Raw genomic sequence first — 25,792 nt, 5'->3', positions numbered from 1 at the left:
TATGTTTCTGTTTTTATAAATGTGGACTCAAATAAAGGATTTAACCACTTATTAACTCTTTGACTGCGGACGACGCGATAACGCGTCAAGTGCTACTTTGTCCAGTTGGCCGTCGACGCGCTGGACGCGCGTTCATTGTTTAATCTCTGATTGCGCTATGCTGCTTAATATTCAATGTTATTCTCGAGTTCCACTTACTTCACGGACATCTGCATCCGGTTTCATGTCCTGGATTCCGTTTCCGGTTTTTGATTCTTTTCCCCAGTCATTTTCGTCCAAAATAGGTAAATAAACGGTCTTTCACACGGTATGACGGACAAACGGACAGTTTCTCTTCTATAATCTATGGTCTGGGTGACGATCAGTCATCGCCGTCGTGTATCACGACGGCATTTTGGCGATCAAAACAATCTGGGACGACGTCACTTCCGTTTTCATGTTTTTCCCTGTCTAATCTATCAAGAAGGCTGAGAGAGACCCAACGACCTGATCAAGCAGTCATGTGCTGCACTCTAGTGGCGGATTTGTGCTGGGTCTTTACATTATGTCCCCTTAAATTATTTTCATGAGAAAAATTCAAAATATAAAAATAAAAAAACACGAAAATTGCTGGCACTGGGGGAGTACTTTATGAAAATACTCTGGCAGTCAAAGAGTTAAGGCATGCAGACCGGGGAAAGAATCTGTGTCATTTTCGATTTTTTTGGCTATTCAAAAATAGCAGATATATAAGTTATTGATAGATCATCAACATTTTTTTTTGTGAAAATTTGTGCAAATCTTTGAATGTATATCTATATAAAAATAAAAACAAAATATTTTTCAAAAAACCCAAGCATCCATATTGTGGGGAAATCTTGACAAGCTCGATCTTGTCGATTTTTTCTGTGAAAGCTCTTCCCACAATGACCAAAAAACTGAAAAGACCCTAGTATAGCGCCCTGAGGGACTCCCTGAGGGTCAATCATATAGGGTGTTGGTTCAAATGTGTGTGTTTTTCAGGTGCCAAGGAGATCGATATTGCTGCCACCCTGGAGCACCTGAGAGACCAGAGGCCAGCCATGGTGCAAACCAAGGTACCTTTCACCCTGTTATGGCCATATAGTTGCTCTTTACCATTACAATAACTATGTGAACCAGAGTGGTTAACCCATTCAATCCGGGAACATCCGGGAGCATCTGTGTCACTTTATATGTCTTTGGCTATTCAAAAACAGCAGATCTACAAGCTCATAGCGCGGCACCGAGTGCCGCGCTATTTTGAAAAATCGTGAACATTTGTGCAAATCTTTGAATATATGTTTTTTAAAGCAAACATTTTTAACTCGATCCAATAGAGTTATTATTTAGTCACAAGCTCTTGTTAGTACTTTTCATTGGTTCAATAAAAAACAGACACACTTAAGCACTTTCACTTAAAAACTCTTTCGAAAGTAGCGGAAACAGCCGATCCACAAGCTCAAAACTCTCGTACGACACCCTTGTATGACAAAGTAGGGCATTATTCATTATTTTACGAAAGAAACACACAAAGGCTGAAATACAAGGTTTCCACGAGACGGCGTGTATTAAACAGTGTTTGTAGGACGGCAAACCCCCGACCGCGGCGGCTGCAATAAATCGAGCGGTTTAAATGAACGTCCTCAAGTACAGAGATCATAGATTGTAAAGCATTTATTACGACCATACATCAAAGAGGGAGATGTGAGATATTAAAACGTGTATGATTGACCGTGCGCTCTCTCTCCGCGGCTGTAATAAAGCGGCGCTGTGCACGGCACAGCGACACAGAGCTAATAAAGACACGGCGGAGTGATCTGTGGGGGTAATTAGAGAGACAACAGTCACCGCATCGATCCAGCGGTGCCTTTTATTATTAGCCCGTTCAATCCGGGACCGCGTCTGTGTCGTTTTTTCCGATTTCTTTGGCTGTTTTTTTTTTAAGTCGTGGAAGTTTGTGCAAAGCTTTGAATATATATTCTACAATGTCTTCTAAATCCTAACTAATGTCTTCTAAATCCTTTTATGTTGCTATTTATCAGTGGTTCTCAGACTTTTTCAGGTCAAGGACCCCATCTCAAAATATTTTGTTCCAGGGACCCCCAAAGATTTGAGTTAAACAGACCTACAAGCTCATAGCGCGGCACTATGAACTTGCAGATCTGCAATCTTTTTGAGTAGGCAAAGTATAAACTAATGGTTTAAGTGGTTACACGGATGCGTTCCCGGTTTGAATGGGTTAAACCACGGATCCTGAGCCGACCGCTATCGCCCGGCGGTCATATTGATTCTGGGAACACAGGCTCGCTAAGCCACCCCCCAAGTATTGCATAGATCAGTAGTTCTCAACCTACTGTATGGCTCATGATTTTGGGGGGGGGTTCCCCAGATGACAGTGAAAGTGACAATTTTAGGACTTTTAAGACCTTCCTAATACCCCCCCCCCTCCCCCCCCCAAAAAAAAAAGAAGTAATCGACAAACTATACTATAAAAAACTGATCAAACATTGGCCAACTTTTCAACTAATATAAGAAAGAGGCTAAAATAGTGAACGCGAGGCGTTGTGAGCTTGTAGATATAAATATGATTATTTTGGGGGGTCACGGCCTGAATTCTAATTCTATAAGATCACTGTTTCTCAACCATGGACCACCATGGTTGATAATTACATGGGGAAATGTTTTAAAGTGTAAATCTATCAAAGATTATGTTTAAACAGTATTTCATGAGTCAGTTAAATTTGCGTACTGTACATGCGTAAATTTGAGTCAAGTACAGGAAGGCGTTCTTAACACATCGATTGCCAAGATCGCATCGATGCGTTCTTTCAAATCCATCGCTTGAGTGCCAGCAATTCAAAAGAACGCATTGATGCGTTCTTTTGAATTTTCATTGTTTAATCTGTGATCGCACGGCTCTGTTTATTTCTCATCAACACTTTCGTTTTCCACTTACTTACTCACCCGGAGCCGGATGTAAAAAAAAAATAATAATTCCGGGTCACATTGTTTTTCTCCCGTCATTTTCGGCCAGATATACGGTATAAAAAACGAACGGACAGCTCAACTTCTATTTTCTTTGGTCCGGGTGACTAACAGTCATCGTCGTAGTGTATCACATCGTTTTCAGGCCGATCAGCGGACCAGGGATTGTCGAAAACGTAACATCCTGTGAATGACCGGATATGACGTGGGCCTGTTTGGGAGGGGGCGAGCGAGGTGATAAATGTGTGGATCTGCTGCTCTCTACTGGTGGAACTGTCGTATGTGCTTACTACCATAATCAGATAATTTATTTGAATGAAAAATTACAAAATAAAAAAAAAAAAAAACACGCAAATTGCTGGCACAGGGGTGAGTACATTATGAATAGACTCTGGCAGTCAATGTGTTAAAGGGATAGTTCACCCACAAAATGACTTTTTTTGTATTAATGAGTCACCCCATGGAGACTTGAATTCATGGATATTGTTTTTTTTTTGTCTCCATGGGGTGACTAATCAATAGAAAAAACGTTTTTTTGGGGCTGAACTATCCCTTTAACATGCGAGGAAGAAGCTTGTCGTGTATTGTACGTTTTTGCTATATATTCTCTCTTCCTAATATTCCTTGTCTGTCTGTCTCTCTCCCTCTCTCTCTCTCTCTCCCCCTCCCCCTCCCTTGCTCTCTCTCTCCAGGATCAGTTTGAGTTTGCGTTGACGGCGGTAGCAGAGGAGGTGAACGTCATCCTCAAAGCGCTTCCTCAGTGAGAAGCAGTCGGCCTCCTCTCCTCTCCTCTCCTCTCCTCTCCGTTCCTCTCTCTCTCTCGTTGTGAACGTGGTTCCATACCTTTATATCTGTACGTAGACTAGACCCACTAGAGTCTCCTTTATGTCATCTCCAAGCATTTACAACGGATGGATTATATATTTTCTTGGTTTCTGGACCTGCGCTGGAGACTGATTAGTTTGTATGCTCTGTGTGTGTGTGTGTGTGTGTGTGTGTGTGTGTGTGTGTGTGTGTGTGTGTGTGTGTGTGTGTGTGTGTGTGTGTGTGTGTGTGTGTGTGTGTGTGTGTGTGTGTGTGTGTGTGTGTGAATACAGTATCCGTGTCACATGAACATATTGATCAGTGGTGTGTGTGTTAGATTAATTTTTTCATTATGATATCATCATGTTACAACATTTGCATCAATCACCGATCCAAACCCCCGCCTGTTATCATTATGATTAGTATTGTTGTCATTACAAGCAATGAAGCCACTGGGATGAATAGATGAATAGAGGGAGTGGTTGTTTATTGGGGAGGGCCTGCCTTAATAAAACAGCACAATAACAACTGTCTGCTTGTCTGCAGAGAATTTGCCTTTTGAGTTGGCTGAGCCACTGTTTGCCCCTTGCGCAATGCTAAATCCCCAAATAGTGGGGTGCGCGCCTTGGGCGCAAGATAGGGCACATTTAAGTCAATAAGTCACATTTTGGTGAAGATACTTTATAGCACATATTATACCCTTTTTCTTTTTTTTTTACATGATTTTTACATGACACAACAAATAATCAAATTGCTAAAATTGTAACACGATTAATTTCCTCCTGATCAATAATTAATTGACTATTTGATTAATCATTCCACCTCTAGCCTACATGACAAATGGAACTAAGACTGTGTGTGTGTGTGTGTGTGTGTGTGTGTGTGTGTGTGTGTGTGTGTGTGTGTGTGTGTGTGTGTGTGTGCGTGTGTGCGTGTGCGTGTGCATGTGCATGTGCACATGCATGTGTGTGTTCTTCTACAGTATGTAGCATTGACTCACATCCTCTATTCTAGTGCATGGCAACCGTATTTACAATGTTAATTCAGTGACACGGCGCAAAACACAAGGAGAGTTTTGGTGAAGGTCGTCCATATGGATTTTTCTAGGCCGATTATGGCAGGCCAATATTTTTTCTCTCTCTCTCTCTCTCTCTCTCTCTCTCTCTCAGATTCTGATCATCTTTCTGATAATTCATATAGGGAACTCAGTACCCTGCAAAGGTTTATTGTTTATCCTAGTTTACATTTCAAACATTATAAGCACTCTTACTATTTAAGAGTAGTGACTTAGATTTTATTTCCTTGTGCTTTCAAAGTACATATGGGAGGAAGAAAATAGAATTATACCAGATAAAACATATTTTTCAACAAGTATCTATTTTGAAACAAACAAAAACTTGTTTTTGACATATTGGCGTCCTTAGTCGACAATCCTAATATGGCACAAAATGCTAATATCAGCCTGATGCATCGGACTGCCTCTAGAATCTAGCAGAGCTCTTAGCCAGCCAATCTGTAGTTCTGTAGTTCTTTACTGCACTGGATGCTAGATGTTATTTTTTACCATGATCTTCCCCATGGTTGTCCCCATGGTTGTCCTTGGTGTGATACACGAAGGACAACAACAGCATCATACATGATCACACCAATCAGTGTGACAGCAATAGTGGAAGAAGTAAAAGTTAAAGAAGTGGAAGTAGCAATACCACAATTTAAAAATACATTGTTACAAATGAAAGTCAAAATTTTACTAAAAGTGCAAATGTATTTGCATCAAAATATACATAAAATTAGTAAGTATAAAATAGGGCATAAGTGGTTAATGTATGTTTTGTATTAATAATCTAAATCTGCAAAGTAACTAGTAACTAAAGCTGTCATATAACTGTAGTGGGGTAAAAAAAAGTACAATGATTGCCTTAGAGATGTAGTGGAGTAGAAGTTTAAACTAAAGTACTGTACTGTATGGAAAATTGAAATATTCAAGTAAAGTAAATTGTACTGTACCTCAAAATTGTACTTTCCACTTCTTTTGTGACTTTCCACCACTGTGTGACAGACAGGACCCTCTCTAAGGTTTGCAGTATGTTAGTATAGTTGGATGGAACAACAGATGGTCTCTATATTTGCTACATCAATGGTTCTCAAACTTTTAAAATTCAAGGACAGCCAGGAGTGTACCAAATGGAACACTCTCAGTTACAAACCTGCAAGGGTCCTTTTGGAATCTCCTCAAGGAACCTTGAGGGTCCCTGGACCCCACTTTTAGAACCATTGTACTATATTATATCTATGGGTACTGATGTTTATTTTTTATTTGTGGGTATCGTTGTCGTTTTTTTGAATTTCAAAATGTCAGATTCTTATACGAGAACGACATTGATTCGTTCTAGGAGCAAATCAATGGAGTATGGGATCACCGTCTGACTGTTAAGACAAGTAGATATTATATGTATGGACTTTAAAACATCAATATTTTAAAGAGGTGGTGCCATGGTTTTGCACTTTTTCTGTTTTTCATGTGTCTATGAGGTTGATAGAACTTCATTAAGCCCCCCGGTGGTGTTTTTATGGTGTTTTATGTCTTCTCTGACTATTTGGAGTTTCTTCCTGGAGGCTGAAACCTTGAGGGTCAAACGTGCCAATAGAGAAACAGCGCTTTAGTGACATCACAAAGCCATACCCTCCCCCTCATTATCATAACACAACAGGTGTGGGCATGAGGAGGAGGAGGGACTAGGACAGGTGGGTGGTGCTAAGGTGGTGGAGGAGGTGCTAAGGTGAGAACCAGGTATACTTAATGAACTGGAGGCGTGTCCACATAAAAACAACATTTTAACACTTACTGTACACTTTTTTTTTTTTTTTTTTTAATCCTTACATAATAATAATACCTTATGATCAGGTTTTAGGGTTGAAAAATATCATGGCACCCCATCTTTAACGGGTTCAGAGTCCAATGTGCTTTCAGTTTCATCCAACAAATAGGGTATCAACAAATATACACTTTCAGAATATCAAATATCAGTTATCAGAGCCAGTAGCGACATTACAAAAAAGTTGAAATCAAATCAAATCCCGCAGCCAACCTCATCCATCTCAGATGTGTCATCTCTCTATGCTGTTAGCTTCCTTATTTCTACCTTTAGTTTTGCCTGCTTGCTTGTCATAAACCATGTGTTATCGATGGAGTTTGAATCTGTACATATTCAACAAAACAACCAAACAGAAGATATTTTTGTTCTATGGGTGAAAACAGAAAACTCTTGTGAATAAAGTCTAATGGTCAAGTAATCATGACTCGTCAGTTTGCTTCTTCTGCACCACACGTGTTCAACTTAATTACATAGCTATTGTGTCATGGTAGCTGTGTGTGGAGCGTTCTAGAATAAGACGACACCTGATATGACACCTGTCAACGCTTCCCACACGCATGCATGCACGCACACACACACTGGAACACAGACTGTCAACCTCAAAACACCCTCTCATCATCATGCACTGAGTGCGCACACACAGGCACACGTGCACGCACGCACAAATTAAATAAAACACATTTTCGTATGCGTCGCACATGCTCTTGGATGTGTACACTCTTTCCCGTGCATCCAGATGATATGAACACAGTCACACAGTCACACACACACACACACACACACACACACACACACACACACACACACACACACACACACACACACACACACACACACACACACATCGTACGTCCAAAACGATTACTTGTCAGGAAATGTAGAAAAGAACCTGTTCCAATGGATCCAATATAGTTATTATTTAGTCACAAGCTCTTTGTTAATTCATTGTTCAATGTTTATAAAACCCACAGACACACTTGAACTTTTACTTTCAAATTGTTTCATAAACAACTGATCTACAAGCTCACAGCTTTCTTTTTCACTATACTTCTCATGACACTTTTGTATGACAAAATAGGGAATTAATTTATGAGGAAAAAAAATTGAAATATGGAGACACCAGGTCTTTGCCCGACAGCGACATATAGCGTGTATACACATTTTAATCACTCCCACGGTGATATATATTATAATTAATTCCTGGAAAGCTTCCACAGCAGATGGGAGATGGCAATCTTACAGGTATTTTATCACATGTCAATTAAGTTTGGATGTAATTGAATAACCAAATGGCCAGATTTAATGTATTCTAGAGACAGTGTTGTGTCACTGTCTCCCTCTCAGCTGTCCTACGGTTTGTCTCTCCTACTCTGTCTCCCTCTCAGCTGTCCTACTGTCTATCTCTCCTACACTGTCTCCGTCTCAGCTGTCTGTCTCTCATATTTTCTGCCCCCTTCTGTCAACCTATACTCTCACTAGTGTAGCATTATACGTTTCATCGCAGACTTTTCATCTTTCAACCCTCCCAAAATCCACAAAGCTCTCCCACCCACTCGTGTTCCACTGTAAACTGTTTACATGCAATGCAAATGCAATTTCATGGCGACTGGCCAGGCGCAGGGGGCAGGCTGCAGGTGTTTGTGTTTGAGGAAGCCCTCAGCGTTTCTTATTTTTAGCCCTACAGAGAATTCCACTGCTGTTACGTTCGTCCTTATACAGTATGTGTTTGTTTATTCAATCAAGAATAATGTCAAGCCCAAATAGGTAACCTCTTCTTTGCTTGAGATTACTATATTGTCAACTTTCACCTTGAAATCATTTGCATTTACATTACAAAGGGAATGTTTGGACCCAAAAATAATGGAGTATGTCTTACCAAGGTGTAATTACTATAATTACTAGATAGATACATAGATACTTTTATTTCCGTGTCTTACAGCATCTTTACAACATATTCAAATAATACACTCGATTACATCTCAGAGTTACACAGAGCGTTCTGTCTTATCTCCCAAGCTTGACAAATAAAATCTGCCACAACAAAAGCTCCTTTAACAAAACATATCTCACGTTTTTCATAATCATCTAACTCAAGGAAATCACCACAAATAGAAGACATCTTACTAACAAATACCTCTCTTATATCACCATATTTAGCACAATAAAACAAAACCTCATTTTGAATTTCACCAATTTCACAAAACACAATCAGCACACAATACCAACTTGCAGTTACAGGCTGCTTTCATTCACTGCTTTAATATCACTAGGTCAGTCCTAGTGATATTAAAGCCTCAAAACTTGTTTTAATGAATACATTTAAATTGTGTTCAATCTGTATTTGTCCAAATAGAGTATGTTAATACAACATAACTTATATATTTGGGGTGGTTGTATTTTGTCTCCCTGCTCTTTAGATTGTGTTAAAGGTCATGTCTCACCTAAACACAGGATCTGACACAAATTTTTACCTGATGGTCAAGATTCAATTTATACCCTGAGCAAGCAGGCCGGCTCTATTAGCTCAATCAATGGTAAAAAATCCAGCACTTGTGAATGAAACCAGTTGAAATCCAGGGTAGAAGAGGAAAAGTACATAGTGCTGCTTTAACTAAACAACAACTATTGTGTATATAGTAAGCTTAGAAATGTATATCACTCACCATCCACTCCTGTAACTTACAAGCAAAAATCATAATAAAATCAAATTTTTATAATTGTGTTAACGGCCCACGGTACACATCATAACCGCGGTGAAGCAGTTATTGTTCCCAGCCCTAGGCGTTGATACAGGGGTTGTTCTGCACGTCGTGCCAGTACTTGAGCAGCTCACTGGGTTGAAACCCGTGGGCCGTGATCAGGTTGCTGTACTTGCAGCTGGAGTAGGGCACGTAATTAGGGCCGCAGAACAGGAACTTGTTGGGCGGCGGTGTGGGCTCGATCCGTAGCTCGGCCAGGCAGATCCCCACGTACGCGTCCTCGATATGCAGGTGGTGAATGCTCAGAGAGGCTCGGTAGATTTTCGCCGCCAAGTCTCCGGAGAACACGTAACCCGAACCTGAGCCGTAGGCGGGGTACACCTCACCCGGGTACAGCTCCGGGGACACGTAATACTTACTGTTTTTTCCACTGCATGGTGTCCAGCGGCTCTGTGGGACCTTTAATCCACTTGGACTGCAGTCACATTGGTCGGGGAAGTCGCAAGCAGCTTCTCACAATACCTGCCAACCTCAAACCGTCAGAAAGAAGGAGGTTTTATTGTAGGGTCGGGGGGCATACTCCACACTGTGGCTCTGACATTTTAAAAAGATTACGAGGTGGAATGCAACTATACAAGAATCGCAGTATGCAAGGCATACAGTACTAGAATCACCAATGGAATTGAAACTACTGTACTTTGAAGACATTTGAATAAGGTGCACAAAAACAGGTCGATCCAGACAGTCTGCCTCTCAGCTTTCCTACTGTCTGTCTCTCCTACACCGTGTTCCTCTCAACTGTCCCACTGTCTGTCTCTCCTACACTGTCTCCCTCTCAGCTTTCCTACTGTCTGTCTCAATATCTTTCATATAGTGGAAAGGTCCACTGTGAAAGATGAGAGAGTCTGACTCCGGCAGAGGTGCTTATTGTTTGATATTTAATCATTTCTAGGTAGCTTGAATCATTCTCAGCCATCTTCATATTATTTGTTATGCCAGACAGCGGCCTAACGTTGCTATTCAGTCCAGCTACGATAAGGTGCAGCCTGCTGTCTGAGTGGATGAATAGTTTATTCAGGCTGCTTATCCAAGCGACGCAAGCACTTGCTATTGATTTGTGGAGAGAACGCTCTCAGGTGCATAAGCCAGTGGAGTTTAGCCTTAGTGTTGACTTAGGGAGAAATCGATGCTTTGGAGACATACCTTGTCAACCAGGGGTGGACAGTAACGACAGTACATTTTCTTGTGTATCTGTACTTTACTTGAGTATTTGTATTTGTGTATACTTTCACTCCACTTGTGGCAATATGAGGACCCAAGTGCAGAACCACACAGGCAGGCAGGCAGATCAAGTTCAATGCTGATTTATTATTAACAGAAACTCACTATACAAGCTGGCAATAAAGCAGGACCTACACGTGCAGGAACTATGACAACAACTGTGCCGCCCTCGTTATGTAGAGTGTATAACTTGGCAGTAAGTATAAACACCTTCTTTCCATCAAAACTCTGGAGACTGTCCTCTCTTAAGGTGGACATACACTAGGAGATAATCGGGCTAAAAAACAACCCTCACGAGTATCGGGGGGGCGTGTCTACCCCAGCCTAGATCGGGGGCGAAGCTCGGGCATAAACATCGTCTAGTCAGTGTGAGGGTTCAAAGATCCAATCTGAACCCTCCCGAGTTGCTCACAAGACGATCGGGGCCACTCCGATCACGTTCAAAATAGTTTGATATTTCGAGTGAAAACCCCTCCCCTCGGGTGAACCCCCCCTCCCCCCTTTTTTTGTCATCGTCAAAATCATTTAAAAAAATGCTTGATATTTATCTGGATCGCTACTGTATGGAACACCTGGCGCGGGTGGCGGGTCCGACCGAGAGAAATACGTCCGCTGTTCCAACACCGCAATGCCCCCCAGTCCCCCACACACACACACACACACACACACACACACACACACACACACGCACACACACACACACGTTGTTTATGTAGGATGGACAATCATGTGCAGCTGCGGTGGATCCATGTTTTATATTAAAATACATTATTTTGATAATGATTTTTACTATTTTCATTTTAAAATATGGACTGACAGTCCTATAGCTATATAATGTCCATAGAGAATATATCCCCACCTGAAAGATGCTTATTAAACTTTATAAATTGCCTGGTACCATTCCATGCTTCATCTTGCCGTCTAAAATTATATTCCTTGGCTTGCAAACAGCCAAAACGTGTGTAGCCGATGAAACACAACGGCTTTGCATTGATGACACCAGGTATAAGAAACTCATGAGCGCACTGGCCAGTACAAATAGGCGAGTGTGCTCTGGTGCGCTATTTCCGAACGCACTCCTGCTGTCCGATGTGTCCTGTCCATACTCCATATTCATCTTTAAATGCCCTGTTTTCAGCACTGTCACATATCTTTTATACATATCTTTTATACTCTTTATACTTTTGGATAGTGTCATTTCTCTTGTTAACTAGCAGATTAATGTTTAGCGATCTCAAGCAGCCTGTCTCTCTCCATAAGTAGCAGCTGAAATTCATCCAGTAACGACCAATTTATGCTTCGACGTACAACTGTCAGTGCATGGTGGGAAAAGTACTCAGATATTTTACCTAAGTAAAAGTATCAATACTGCAATATAGAAATACTCCGTTACAAATAAAAGTCCGGAATTCAAAATTAACTTGAGTAAAAGCACAAAAGTATTAGTATCAAAATGTACTAAAAGTAAAAGTACTAATGTTTGAAAATAGCAGATCTACAAGCTCACAGTGTGTTGCCATGCGATGCATTGTGAGCTTGTAGATCGGCTATTTTCAAATAGCCTATGTAGGCCTATAAAAAAGGGCTAAAGTGGTTAATGTCTTTTTTATAATATAATAATTGATAATAGCAAAACAACTAGTAACTAAAGTTTTCAAATGATTGTAGTGGAGTAAAAGTACAATATTTGCCGTTGGGGTGTAGGCTAGAAGTAATACAATAGTACTGAAAATTGGCAATACTCCAGTAAAGTAAAAATACCTAGTGTACTCAGTACTTGAGTACATGTAGGCTACTTTGTTATTTTACACCACTGACAACGGTGTTGCGCCCCGAATATATTCAATCTGCGCTGCAGTGTGAGCTTGTGGATCTGCAAAGCGATCCTGATGAATCATGCTTAATAATGTGACGTTGTAGCCCTTGGCAGAAGGGGTATAATAACAGTAAAATCACTCAAAATTATTGAATGATTATAATGAGGACGGTAGGCTTTGCTACATGGTCAGTCTTGGAGGGGGGGGACTGCTCGTTTACGGTTTATTATGCCACCTAATAGCTTACATTTTGATTCATTCTCTGTGAGAGTATCACAAATTAGTGCCAAATATAAGGCGTTCTGTCTTGACTCTTGGAGTTCCAGTACATTTGTTAACTATCCATTTCTTAAATTAGCCTTTCATTATGTTCTGGCCCGCCATCTAATGCTTTAGAAAAAAAACTTTCATGTTGGTGCACCCTTCATAGTTCTTAAATCCATGAATTTTGCAAAATGTTGCAAGGGAAGTCTCTGTGCCGGCCAGGATTATTTTTCGTCGCACAATGGTTTCGAGTGGTTAACATTATGCGATATTAGCTACAACTCTCGTAGACGTATTTATGATTCTGACGTTTTCAATCTACGAGAGTTGTAGGGTTCACCCCCCATGGACACAGGGACTTTCTGCACTATGCCCCGTAGCACTCCAAACATGTACAAATGTTAACTATCGCTACGGGGTAGTAGTTTAATGTAATAATCCATATCTTTCAATAAAGAAGTTTTTAATGCCGTCTGTGGCTGATTCTGTCGGAAGTTCCCAATGGGCGGTAGTGACGCGCCCATCTGGTGAAACCCGGAATTACACTCAATGTAAAAAGGAAGTAAACGAGGGTGAAAAAATGGCGTTCGGCCACAGACGGCATTAAAACACTTCTTTATTGAAAGATATGGAGTATTACATTAAACTACTACTCCGTAGCGAGAGTTAACATTTGGGGCGTGGGATTAAGCACCTTTATTTTGAATTTATACATGTTTGGAGTGTCTAGGGGTTATAGTGCTGAAAGTCCCTGTGTCCATGGGGGGTGAACCCTACAACTCTCGTAGATTGAAAACGTCATAGGCTAATCATAAATACGTCTACGAGAGTTGTATTCTACAGCTAATGCGATATTATACAAGACCACAAGTAGCCTACCGCGAATGAGACGCGTTGTGAGCTTGTAGATCTGCTCTGACGAGGTGCACTGTGTGTGTGTGTGTGTGTGTGTGTGCGTGTGTGCGTGCGTGCGTGCGTGCGTGCGTGCGTGCGCTGCGCTGCCCAGGAGCGCAGCTGGCTGTCAGAGAAAAACACTGAATTGACATATGAAAATGTACGGATTGCAATGTGTAACTTTATTTAATATCAAAATAATATAGGCTACTGATATAATATCTTATATAATTATAATTATAAATAATTCATAATTATTATTTTTTAAATATATTTTTCTATTTATTATTTCTGTTTGGGCAAGCCCGAGAATCTGGATAGAATCTTGTAGTGTGAGATGCCCCCGATTTTTTTAATCGTGTAGTGTGTGCATGTTAAGATAATCTGATAAGAGAATCTTGAAAGATTATCTTGTAGTGTGTGATGATACCCGATTTAAAAATCGTTAATATTAAGATTATCTCCTAGTGTATGTCCACCTTTAGTCATCAGGTTTATTGACAGAAAAAAGTGTAAAACTGAAAGCAGACAAAGGGACATAATCAGGACTTATGCATTTTGTAAACATCTTGCATGTAAATTACATTACTCATGTAACTGTCACATTTACATAATTGCACAATAAATGGACAATTCAACAATTGGAATCACTATCAGAAGTAAACTGCACAATACCACTGTACCACATGTTGTTGCATAACACTATGAATTAAACAGGCCTTTCTGCAGCAGTGTAACAGGTAGGTAATCACAGGTGAGAATTAGACCAAGAATAACTTGACAGGCTTTTTACACCAAAACTTCACAAAACGTCTTTTTCATACAGAAATAATGAACTAGAATGAAAGACCAGGTGAAAAGAAGACAAAACATACCAACGATGCTACGACTAGGAGAAGATTGGAGCAGATGATAGCAGATGCAAAAACACAGGAGCTCAAGTCTGCATGTGTCATGAAAGTTTGTTACATGAAATCTAGTGCACTTCCTGGTTGAAGTCACATGACGTGTGGCACATGACAAAACTGAAACAACTTCCTTTCTTTCATTGACATATGACATATGACATTACCTGCCATAGAAAACAATGAATTTACATATTTTTTAAATCAAAATACAAACATGAAATAAACAACCGTAACAGAACAACAACTACAAACTGGCAGTTACATACTGAACAGTAACAAACACAGACTAATAGGACACAGGTGAGCACCAAGGAAAATTAACACATGGCTACAGCTAAACAAGACACAGGTGAACACATTTGCTAATCACAGGACAGGCGAGACAAGACAAGACAAGACAACTAAGTAAAACACTGGGACAATACTACACCCTGGCACCACTACATTTCAAAGAGTCATTTGAAAGCTTTAGTTACAAGTTACTTCGTAGATTCTTATTAGTAGTATGTAGTATTTTGACAGATATGTACAATTACGTGGTCATGCATTATGCATGTTTGCAGTGATTGATGGTTTTGTCAAACCATCAATCACTCAAAACTGTTTGGATGTTCCATGGTGATTTATTCTCTAAATAAAGTGCAGAGAACAATATAGTGCCTCAAAGAAACTATAGGATACCAGGTAAACAATGAACCTAGCTATCTACATGCTATCTAAATCAATAAATTTAAGAAACAAAACATGAGAACAAGTATATCTGCTTAGTAAACTAGCATCATGTAGCATTTTCAATACAAACAACACTCATCTTTTGTAGTTCCTACACCGCATCTGGCAAAACATTGTCTGTTGGTAGCTAATGAGGCTTTTGCTCAAAGGAAGCAACCCCATCTGTGTACAGAATAAACCCCTGTGCTGTTATGCAGTTGTCGGGCAGAAACCTTTTATATCCAAAGCAGTTTTTCAAAGGAAAAAATAACCTGTGTTCCAATGTACAGTGTAGTTACAAGCTCTTGTTAAAGCAGCACTATGTAACCTTTTTCCAATTAATACATTTATATTCTGTCCAATTCATCTGTATGGTAGAGTATGTTAATAGAATATAACTTATACAATTAAGGTGGTTGTATTTGGTCTCCCTGCTCTTCTATTGAGACATTTAGATCCTGTGTCTAGGTTGGACACGACCTTTGACACAATCCCGTTTCTGGTTTGACACAATTTTTTACCTAAATTCTGACTTCATCCCCTGAGCAAGCAAGCAGGCAGGCTCTATTAGCACAATTGCGCAGGAAATCCGGGGTAGAAGAGGATAGTTCCATTCTATTGGTTTAATATCCTATATTAACAGTCATTGACTGCCAGAGATTTCTTGTCATTTCACTCCAAGGCTCAGACCGCCAATGACGAGATTCTCGTCATGTGGTGTTTTCAGTGGTTTACGATAGAGGGCGCTCTTCCGCAGCCTGTGAATGATCCCAGGATCACCCAAGAAGAGTACACCCAGAAATCACGTGATCACAACAAAATGAACCTGGTTTCGTTTAGTATTATAGGATAGGATTATAGGATATAAAAATCAAAACGTTCTAATATTTTGAGATATGGATTTTAGATTGTCATGAGATGAATGCCATAATCATCAAGATTAAAACAAAAAAAAAGTTTTAAATATTTCACTTTATGCGCAATGAATCTTTATATGAAAGTTTCACTTTCACTCATAGGACCTGTATGGAGATTTGATTTTCAACATGCGCTGATTTCAGATGCAACAGAAACCGTATCAAATGCACGTATGTGGAGATTGTCAACTTGCAAAACCATTAAACATGAACTGATGTCAGACTCAACCGAAACCATGAAGATGTTCAACACGCACTGATGTCAGACACAACAGAGACCCCTGGAGCGTTTCTGACGCATTTATTCTGCGCAGAATAAGCAGCTGTACTGTATATTTATAAAGTCAGAGCGTATTCACTGTTTTTAACACTAATTGGCCTCTGTCCCAAATCCTTTAAGCAGGCAGCAGAACAGCTTTGTTGAGTCTCACACATACACTGAAGGACTTTCCTTGTAAAACCACATGTCAGGGTCATTATAGTGAACTGAAACTAACAGAAACTAGAATTGAAAAAAAAACATTTGCGACTATGTAACTTTCCTCTTCTACACCGGATTTAAACTGTTTTTCTGCACGAGTCCTGAGTTTTTTTACCATTGAGCTAATAGAGCCGGCCTGTTTGCTCAGGGGATAAATTGAATCTTGACCTTCAGGTCAAAAATGTTGTCAAATCCCGTGTCTAGGTGAGACATGACCTTTAATTGACACAATCTAAATGTCTCAATAGAGGAGCAGGGAGACAAAATACAACCACCAATTGTATAAGTTATATTGTATTAACATACTCTACCATACAGATTGGCAAAATAACATTGTATGAATTAAAAAAAACATACATAGTGCCGCTTTAACTGAAATATACGATGTGACATATTGTGAGCTTGTAGATCGTCTATCTTCGCAATTTCTCAGAGCTTTTTGAATCTTTCCCCTGACAACCCCATATTACAATACAAAAACTAAACCCACAAATTTAACAAAAAAAACGTATCAAACAAAACTAGCAAACCCGCTTTAACCCTAGAACACTAACCATGGGTGAATTTCACCCATGTGATTTTCATAATGTTGCTGATGTCTGAGGTGGGCCGGTCTTTAGGTATACCCTCAGGATGCTCACTGACGTCATAGAAGGTACAGTAGGTTTGTTTCCCTGCCCCCATCCCTGTTTTTTTCTACAGGCAGGTCTTCGGGTGAATTTCACCCAATGTTAGTGATCCCATACACCCACAATGGTCAGCTGATGCAATTAGACTGTAACTTCACTGGACAAGGCTCACATGTCCCAGGAATGGGTGGACCAAAGGAGAAGTTCCCAGCTCCATATTTCTTTTTAACAATACCCACATTTTTCACCGATTTTGCACCTTTTTTATAGGGGACCCTATTTAAAAAATCACAAAATCAGTGTTTTTTTTTTGTGAAATTTCATGTTGAAATATTAAAGAAGAGCACCTCAATTTGTCTTGTATTGTTGTGCTTTAATATATTTTGATGAGAAATATTTTTTATGGAATGTATTATATCTGGTCAAATATACCCAAGGTTAGTGATGGTGTGACTATTATCATCATAGTGTTCTAAACTAGTTCAAACTAACAGAAATTGAAAACATGTCAAAGTCAAAACGACATACAAATTCTAAACTATAATAACCTTGCTACATGCTCAGCATTGGACAAAGTGGACGGCGGCAGTGGCTCAGGCGGTAGAGTGGTCGCCTGTGAATCCGAAATTCCTGGTTCGAGCCCCAGCTGTCGAAGTGTCCTTGAGCAAGACGCTGAACCCCTAACTGTTCCCAATGAGCAGGTTGGTACCTTGTTGCATAGTTTCCTCTGCCGTCTTTGTGTGAATGGATGAATGTAATGCACATCGTCTCTGTCGGGTGGAAACCTCATATGTCCAAAACTGTTACTTTTCAGGATTCAAATCCAAAAATAGCTAAAATAGCAGATCAACAAGCTCAAAATGTGTCACTTCGCGCTGCACTTCGAGCTTGTAGATCGATAGATACTTGTGTGTGCCGCTGTAGTATGGTCAAAGTGGGGCATTCATTTACGCAAAAACACAAAAAGTTAAAATATGGAGACAAGAGGTTTCTGCCCGACAGCAGCAATATGGTAAAGCGCTTTGGCTAAAATGCGCTATATAAATAAAGTATCTCTGGTCGTTAATTACACCAAAAAAAAGTGACCTTACAGTAGTCCTGTGACTCCAGTGCTGGCTGTTTGGCAGCAGCAGAAGTGGCATCCAGATGGTCTGTCAGGTGAACAGGTTGCTTTCAATTTCATATGCCCTGGATCAGATTATTCTTGATGCAATTTGCTGTAGGAATTCAATTAAACCGGCAACCGCTAAAGTCACAGATTTCAATAAGTGTAACACCTATGCGCATTACACTACTCTATGGTTTGCAAAACAGAAGTTTATATGCTCTGATAGACTCACACTGGGGCATTTTATTTATGGGATACATTGACTGAACCAGTAACCACACCACATATACTTAACGACTATACTTAAAGGTAGGTTCAAGTGAATTTCTTTGGTTAAAATAAGTTTTAAATAGCTCTATATTCTGATAGTACTCATTGCTATAGAGTGTTTGGTCAGTAACAGGGAGTCTCCATGTCTCACCAGCTCTTTATTAAACACAAAATGCATTTTCAGGTCAGGATACCAATTTTATCCAATCAGGATAGAGAACAGGATAGGATACAGATTAAAGTGGAAAAGTGGAATTGGAAGTGATGACACAGATGAGCAGACAACATTGGAACTGGAACACTATAAAAATTAAGCTGATAAACTGATTGGCTCCCTCTACTGTACCTGAAAATGTATTTTCTGTTTATTAAAGAGCTGGAGAGACAGGGAGACTCCTGTTACTGAATAAACACTCTATAGCACTATCTGCGAGCTTTTATATAATACGATAACAGCATTTAAACCCTTTCAACCTGGTGTCCCTATTTTGGGCATTATGGACCGACATTAAAAAAAAGCCAATCTACAAGCTCACAAGGGGTCGTATCGAGACACATTGTTGAGCTTGAAGATTGGCTATTTTGGCCCCTGCAACACCATCATACAACAACATATAAATAAAGGCCCAAGGGGTTAAGCTGCATTGTGGGTTTCAACCAAGCATTGTGATTGCGAACGCGGAAGGAGGCGCGGCGAAGCCGCGCCTCCGACCAAGTGGAGCTTACTATGTAACCCTGCTCAGGTTGTGTGTCTGTATGTCTGTCTGTCTGTGTGTCTGTGTGCATGCAGTACCTATGTAGAGGGCGCCAGAGTGCAGGAATTTAGACAATGCAATACCACACACACACACACACACACACACACACACACACACACACACACACACACACACACACACACACACACACATCACAGTGAAATAACACGGATTACAAGTCCGTAAATACACAATATTTTCGAGCTGCGTTCGCTTCCAGCGTTCGCGCGTCTTACTTGTTGGTTAAACCAACAGTTTAGCGTTGGTGTTACCAATGATTCTAATGAAGGCTCTGTTCCATTGAGTGTAGCACAGTGGTTCTCAAACCTTTTTAATTTCAATGACCCGCATAACTCTGAGTGTACAAATGAAACCAAATGGACGGGTCAATTTAGAACCATGATAACCATGAAGAACCATCACCCTGGACCCCAATTTGAGAGAAGCATCTGTGATAATCCCATAAATGGTAAAGATGTAAAGAAGGTGTGTTTGATCATGTATCAAATGTCAACATTTCAGAGTGAATTATAATCAAACCACTGCGATCAATGTGAACAATAACCACAACATTAAAAATGTTCCTTCACTTGAACCACTCTTCTCTTAATGAATACTATTATGTTGTCCCTGTAAACTAGCTTTTATATGTGTGGCACAGGAATAAAGGTTATTATTATTGGTAGTAGTATAGTTATAGGTGGTCTCCCCATCTCTTTAATAAGAAAACTAATTTTAAGTCCTCCTTTACAACAAGGAGACACAACCCCACACAGATTATTTATCAGCTCAATTTCTTTCCCTTTTTTTTTTCATCACTTCCAATTGTCCACTTGTTTGACCTGGATCCTGTGTGAGTTCTCTGTCCTAATTGGATGAAATTGGTATCCTGATCCGAAAATGTATTTTCTGTTTACTAAACTAAAGAGCTGGAGATACATGGAGACCCCTGTTAGAACAAACACTCTATAGCAATAATTACACTTTATATAATAATATTTTTTATATTATTATAGTAGAAATAGAGATAATTAGTGTTTTAACGCACAAAAACATCACGTACAGCACCTCTAAGCCCTATACTTCTAGCCTGGCATGACCAGACTAAAATTCATGCCAAGAGCTTTTTTTTTTCTTTTGCACTGGCATACTGTCTGGTTTCCAGGCTAATATACTTCGTCGTACGACTGATAGTGAAAATACCCGATCATCAGGTTGAAATCGGTTAACCACTTGAACCCCAGCATCCATATTCCGGGGGGAACATTAGCGATGTAGAGAGAAAAAATCGGTCCAAGTACAGCGCTAATTCGGGTTCAGTTTACTAAGTCTAGAGGGTTTAAGTGGCAATATCCACCTATAGCTTGCTCTGTGAGGTCAAAAGGTCGAAACAAAGGTTTCGGGCCGTCGTCTCGACCAACATCTGGAGGGGTGCGTCCGCTTGCAGGAAATTATTTCATGAATTAAAGAAAAATTGCATTCTCTGATAATGTTTTCTTCCCCTCAATACGACCTCGTCCAATCGGCAAGGCAACTAATCACGTCCGTGACTCTTGGCGTTTCATCTCTCACCGCGGCGTCCCGTGACTCGCCTGTCACGGCCACTTCTGGCGTCTCGCTTGATCGTTTTCATCGGTGTCGCACGTGCGGCGACCCCAATATCGCCCGTTGTCACTCATCGTTGTGCGTTGATCAGCCGGCGTCCAATGGGTGTACTCGTGGGGAATTTGAGCATTTGCATAGAAAAATTGCTTTTCCTGCCACGCCGCGACGGAACGGCTGTTTTGCATAATTACAAATGATGTGCCGGCCCTAGCTCCCCCCTCTGCTGTCTGTGTGTGTGTGTGTGTGTGTGTGTGTGTGTGTGTGTGTGTGTGTGTGTGTGTGCGTGTGCGTGTGCGTGTGCGTGTGCGTGTGCGTGTGCGTGTGTGTGTGTGTGCGCGCGCGCGCGCATGAATTTCACTGTAGATTAGTGTGTAGAGAGTCAGTTATGTAATTGGGAGGGTCATAAGGTCTGATTCCTGGGAACAACAAATGTTCGAAAAATTGTGCTGAGGAAATTGGAGTGTCCTTGAGTTGAGCTGAACACCGGTCCCACTCACTTTTTTCAGTGGTTTTGAAGTGGAGGGCGGTGACACAGAAGCACTGGGTCATTGCCTGAGAACATGTCGCTGTCGGGCAGAAACCTCTTATCTCCAAATATTTTATTGGGTTGTGTGTTTTTTCGTAAATGAATGCATACTGCAGCGTCACACAAAAGTTGCAGATCTACAAGCTCGAAACGCGGTGTGAAGTAACGCGTTTCCAGCTTGTAGATCTGCTATTTTTGTTTTGTTTTTTATTTGAAGCCTGAAAAGTAACCGTTTTGGACATTTCTCTTTCCACCCCACAGAGACAATAAGCTTAGTCCCAAATCTACGTCCTACGAAGTCTACAAACTTCGAAAGGCTGCAGCGCATACATAGGCCTACTATATCGTCACTTGTCCAAAACTATTGCTTTTCCGGAAATAAAATAAATAAAAAAGAACCATGTTCCAATGGATCCAATGTTATTATTTAGTCAAGACAACTATTTGAACATTTACAATCTGTGATTAATAAAATTCTGTCCTTTTTCCACTCCCCTCAACAATGTGCAGCCAAGCACAAGCACAAGGGGCCACCCATTATAATACTGTTTAAGGTGTAAGTAGGGATGCACTGCGCTCGAATGCAATGTCCGCTTATTATAAGCGACTTTGGGCTTGTTTTTCTGTAAAGTTGCTTCTAAATATTGGTAGTGCCAGCTGGGAGCCCTGTACCAGATTTGTGTTGTTAAATAAGTTAAATTAAAATCTTATTTCACATTTTGTTTCAAGATTTTTTTTGTTGAAAATAACAGATGTACAAACTCACAACGTGTCACACCGCGACACATTGTGAGCTTGTAGATCGGCTATTTTCAAATAGGTTTAAAGTGCTCGTGTGGCCTGTAGTAGTCGCTTCTTGTGGGCTTGTTTTCATAGACCCGGTGGGGATGAATCCATCAGCTGCTGTGATGACAACACAGACAGAATTTCAAAATAAGACTCACAGGTATGAATCCATCAGTGTTGTTGTCAATCCTCAGTGATGACAACACAGACCAAAAGGATAGCGTTCCCTGTAATGTTACCTCACAGAGCATACATTTGAACCCTCACTGTACATTCTCTCGCATCTTTTGACCACAGCAGTGTGAAATAATTCAGCAGTCAGAGAATCAAAGTGGTTATGGTTCCGGTTGTGCAGGACGCAGCAGTACGACCCAAACAATTTCAAAGGAAGAACTCTTTTTCCCTGTGTGTTGTGTCAGTTTCATCACATATCTGAATCATAAAAGGTCACGGTCACCCCAAACAGACTGTTTATCTAAATATTGAATCAAGCAACTTAAAATCACTTGAACTCCCGCATGCCTATTCTGGGCGGGACATTGGGCAAAAAAAGAAGATCTACAGTACAAGCTCATTTGATGTCGACACCCACAGATGGTTCAAGGCCAAGGTTTCTGGGACTCTTCCTGAGGGGAGGATGAATGACTCAGCCTGTGTCTTGGGGAAGGTCACTATTATCTATGGAGGATACAACCCGTTGACTGGACACAATAATGACATCTAAAAGTTGGACACCGCCACAATGGTCTTGGCTTTCATTAACACCAGAGGCACTCCACCACCATATTCATCACATCACTCGGCCACCATCATCGGGACAAAGATGTTTGTATTAGGGGGCTGGTGGGAACAGTGGGATCAGTACTACGACAACATCAACAACGACATCAGTGTGTTTGACACAGTGACCAACTACTGGCTGAGCACGCCTTCAGCACTGCCTATTCAAGAAGCACGCTGGCTTCATTCAGCCTTTGCTTACAACGGAGAGCTGTACATATTTGGTTGTTACAACTTTGATCTGAAGTCCGACTTCCAAGATCTGTGGAAATCAAATTCCAAGACCTTCCCCTGGAAGGAGGTTGAGGCCAAGGGGAACGGCCCGTTTCGGATGTATAGTATGTGCAGTTGCATTATCCTCTTTGGAGGATACAACAAACCTGATGACCTGTACGTTTTAGACTTAAGTCCTACTCTGAAGTCATTATGCAAGCTAGCAGTTATTCAGTAGGCTATGGTCTGCAGCAGTCAGAACTCCCACACAACATCAGGTGGGAACTGGCAGCCATTACTACCAAAAGCAACATGAAACAAAATGGTTCACAAAAAACAAACAAAAAAAAGAATAACTCACTAGCACAGACTCATAAACCATCAATGACAACACACAGAAATGTGTGTGGGGAAGAATCAATTAATATGCATAATGACTACATTTGGGAGAAAAAAATCTGTGATTTTCTGTTTTAAGAAAGGGGTAAATGTGTGAGCAATGTTTAGACATGGCAACAAAATGAGACAAAATAGCCTATGCACAAGCTCACAACAACGCATCGCAATGCGACCACTTAATCCCTACTGTATCTCCAAAATGGTGAAAATAGCCAATCTACAAGCTCACAACGTGTAGGATTGTGAAGCGTTTTGAGCTTGTAGATCTGCTATTTTTGTCAAATTGTATGGAGAAAAAAAAGAGTTTGGCTAAAATGACATGCCCAAAATAGGGACGCCAGCTTGAAAGTGGTCAAGTAGGACAATGACGCCACAAGGACACTTTTTCTAGGCCAAAAAAACAAACAAACAACACAAGCGAAACATGCCAAGATACAACAGGGCTTTATGTCACCCCCTGAACCTAGCGGGATGTGTTTCAAGCATCATACTGAGTGTTCGATCCTCTGCCAAGGATTAGGGCGGTCACCATCATGACGTTTTAGCTGACGATTAATCGACACCCAAATAATTGTGTTTCTGGCATAATTGAATACTAGACTATAGAACATAATAGATAAAATGCACATTTCGGTTTGGATTTTTGACCTTCTGAACACATTTTTTTATGCTCGCAGGCTTTTACTGTAGACTATTGGTGCTATTGGTGCTTTTGCTTGTACCCAGCATCCGTATTCTGGGAAAATATTGGCAGAAAATAGCAGATTGACAAGCTTAGCAAAGACATTTAACCACTTAAACCCCATGTGGGTAACCGGAGTCCCTTCAGGGCTCAATACTAGTGTCTTTTCTGTTATTGTGGGGAAAGCTTTTGCTGAAAATAGCCGATCGACAAGCTCACAAGGCGGCGCGGCGCGTTGATCTGCTATTTTCAGCGAACGCAATACCCCACAATACCGATGCTGAGGTTTAAGTTGTTAATGTCGGGCGAAAACAGAAAAGTTACTAGTATAGAGCCCTGAGGGACTCCGCTCAACAATGCATGGGGTTAAAGTGGCAGCACAAGGTCAAACGGTTAAAGTTTCCAGAGATAGGCTAAAGGTGTGGCAGCTTGCTCCTCTGTGTGGGTGTCTGTCTGGCTCTGGTGGAGGTTGTGGAGACAGGAGGAGGAGGAGGAGGAGGAGGAGGAGGTGGAGCAGGAGGAGAATCAGTGAGCTAGGGAGGAGGAACACTTTTAGGAGGTGATAACACCGCCTAAGATAAAGAATGGAGGGGGGGGGGGCTAGCGAACCTTGTGTCAAGACCAATGAGATCAACAGCCATTAAACCATGTCACGGTCGTGTGTGTGTGCGTGTGCGTGTGCGTGTGCGTGTGCGTGTGCGTGTGTGTGTGCGCTCTATTACTTATGAGGGACAAATGTTTTATGGTTGAAGGTTTTTAGAGATAGGCTTACAGTGCGTGCACGTGTGCGTGTTTGTACAGTATATTACTATACTTGTGTGTGCCAGAAGTAGAATTTGAGAAACACGCATTGTGAGGACAATTTTCCTAAAATTGTTGTTTTATGGTTAAAAATGACTTCTAGAGTAGGCCTACAGGCCCGAAAACAGCGGGGGGTGATGTTTCCGTGTGATCAATTCACCAGAAAATGTATTTTTGGAACTGGTTGTGTCATCTGCACAGAATGCCTAAATTACGTGGTGCTAAAGCGGCACAATCTCTCTCTCTCTCTCTCTCTCTCTCTCTCTCTCTCTCTCTCTCTCTCTCTCTCTCTCTCTCTCTCTCTCTCTCTCTCTCTCTCTCTCTCTCCCTCTCTCTGTTCACCCACCCACACATGCTAACAGGTGTCCGTCCTCCCTAGGGGGGGAGTGTGTGTGTGTGTGTGTGTGTGTGTGTGTGTGTGTGTGTGTGTGTGTGTGTGTGTGTGTGTGTGTGTGTGTGTGTGTGTGTGTGTGTGTGTGTGTGTGTGTGTGTGTGTGTGTGTGTGTGTGTGATGCGCGCCCGCCCGCGCGCGCGCATCTCTCTGCCATCTGGCTGCTGCTGCGTTCAAAATGTCAGCTACACATTGACAGGCACAAAG

At 41.0% G+C, this 25,792-nt stretch overlaps 1 protein-coding gene across 1 annotated transcript in view; it reads left to right on the top strand.

The window, feature by feature from the left end:
- The window catches only part of LOC308093616 (receptor-type tyrosine-protein phosphatase N2-like), a gene marked incomplete at both ends in the record, with an annotated part of 233,685 nt that extends 229,936 nt beyond the window's left edge, over nt 1-3,749 (top strand). Inside the window, 2 exon segments of the mRNA XM_080439948.1 lie at nt 1,003-1,076; nt 3,678-3,749. Coding sequence (XP_080296074.1) covers nt 1,003-1,076; nt 3,678-3,749 — 146 coding nt within the window.
- Nucleotides 3,750-25,792: the final 22,043 nt, after the last annotated feature.

Source organism: Gymnoscopelus braueri (assembly GCF_963280865.1).
Source record: "Gymnoscopelus braueri genome assembly, chromosome: 10".
Classification (NCBI taxonomy): Eukaryota; Metazoa; Chordata; class Actinopteri; order Myctophiformes; family Myctophidae; genus Gymnoscopelus; species Gymnoscopelus braueri.
Note: the sequence above shows the minus strand (reverse complement) of the source record. Positions and strands in the feature narration are given on the sequence as shown.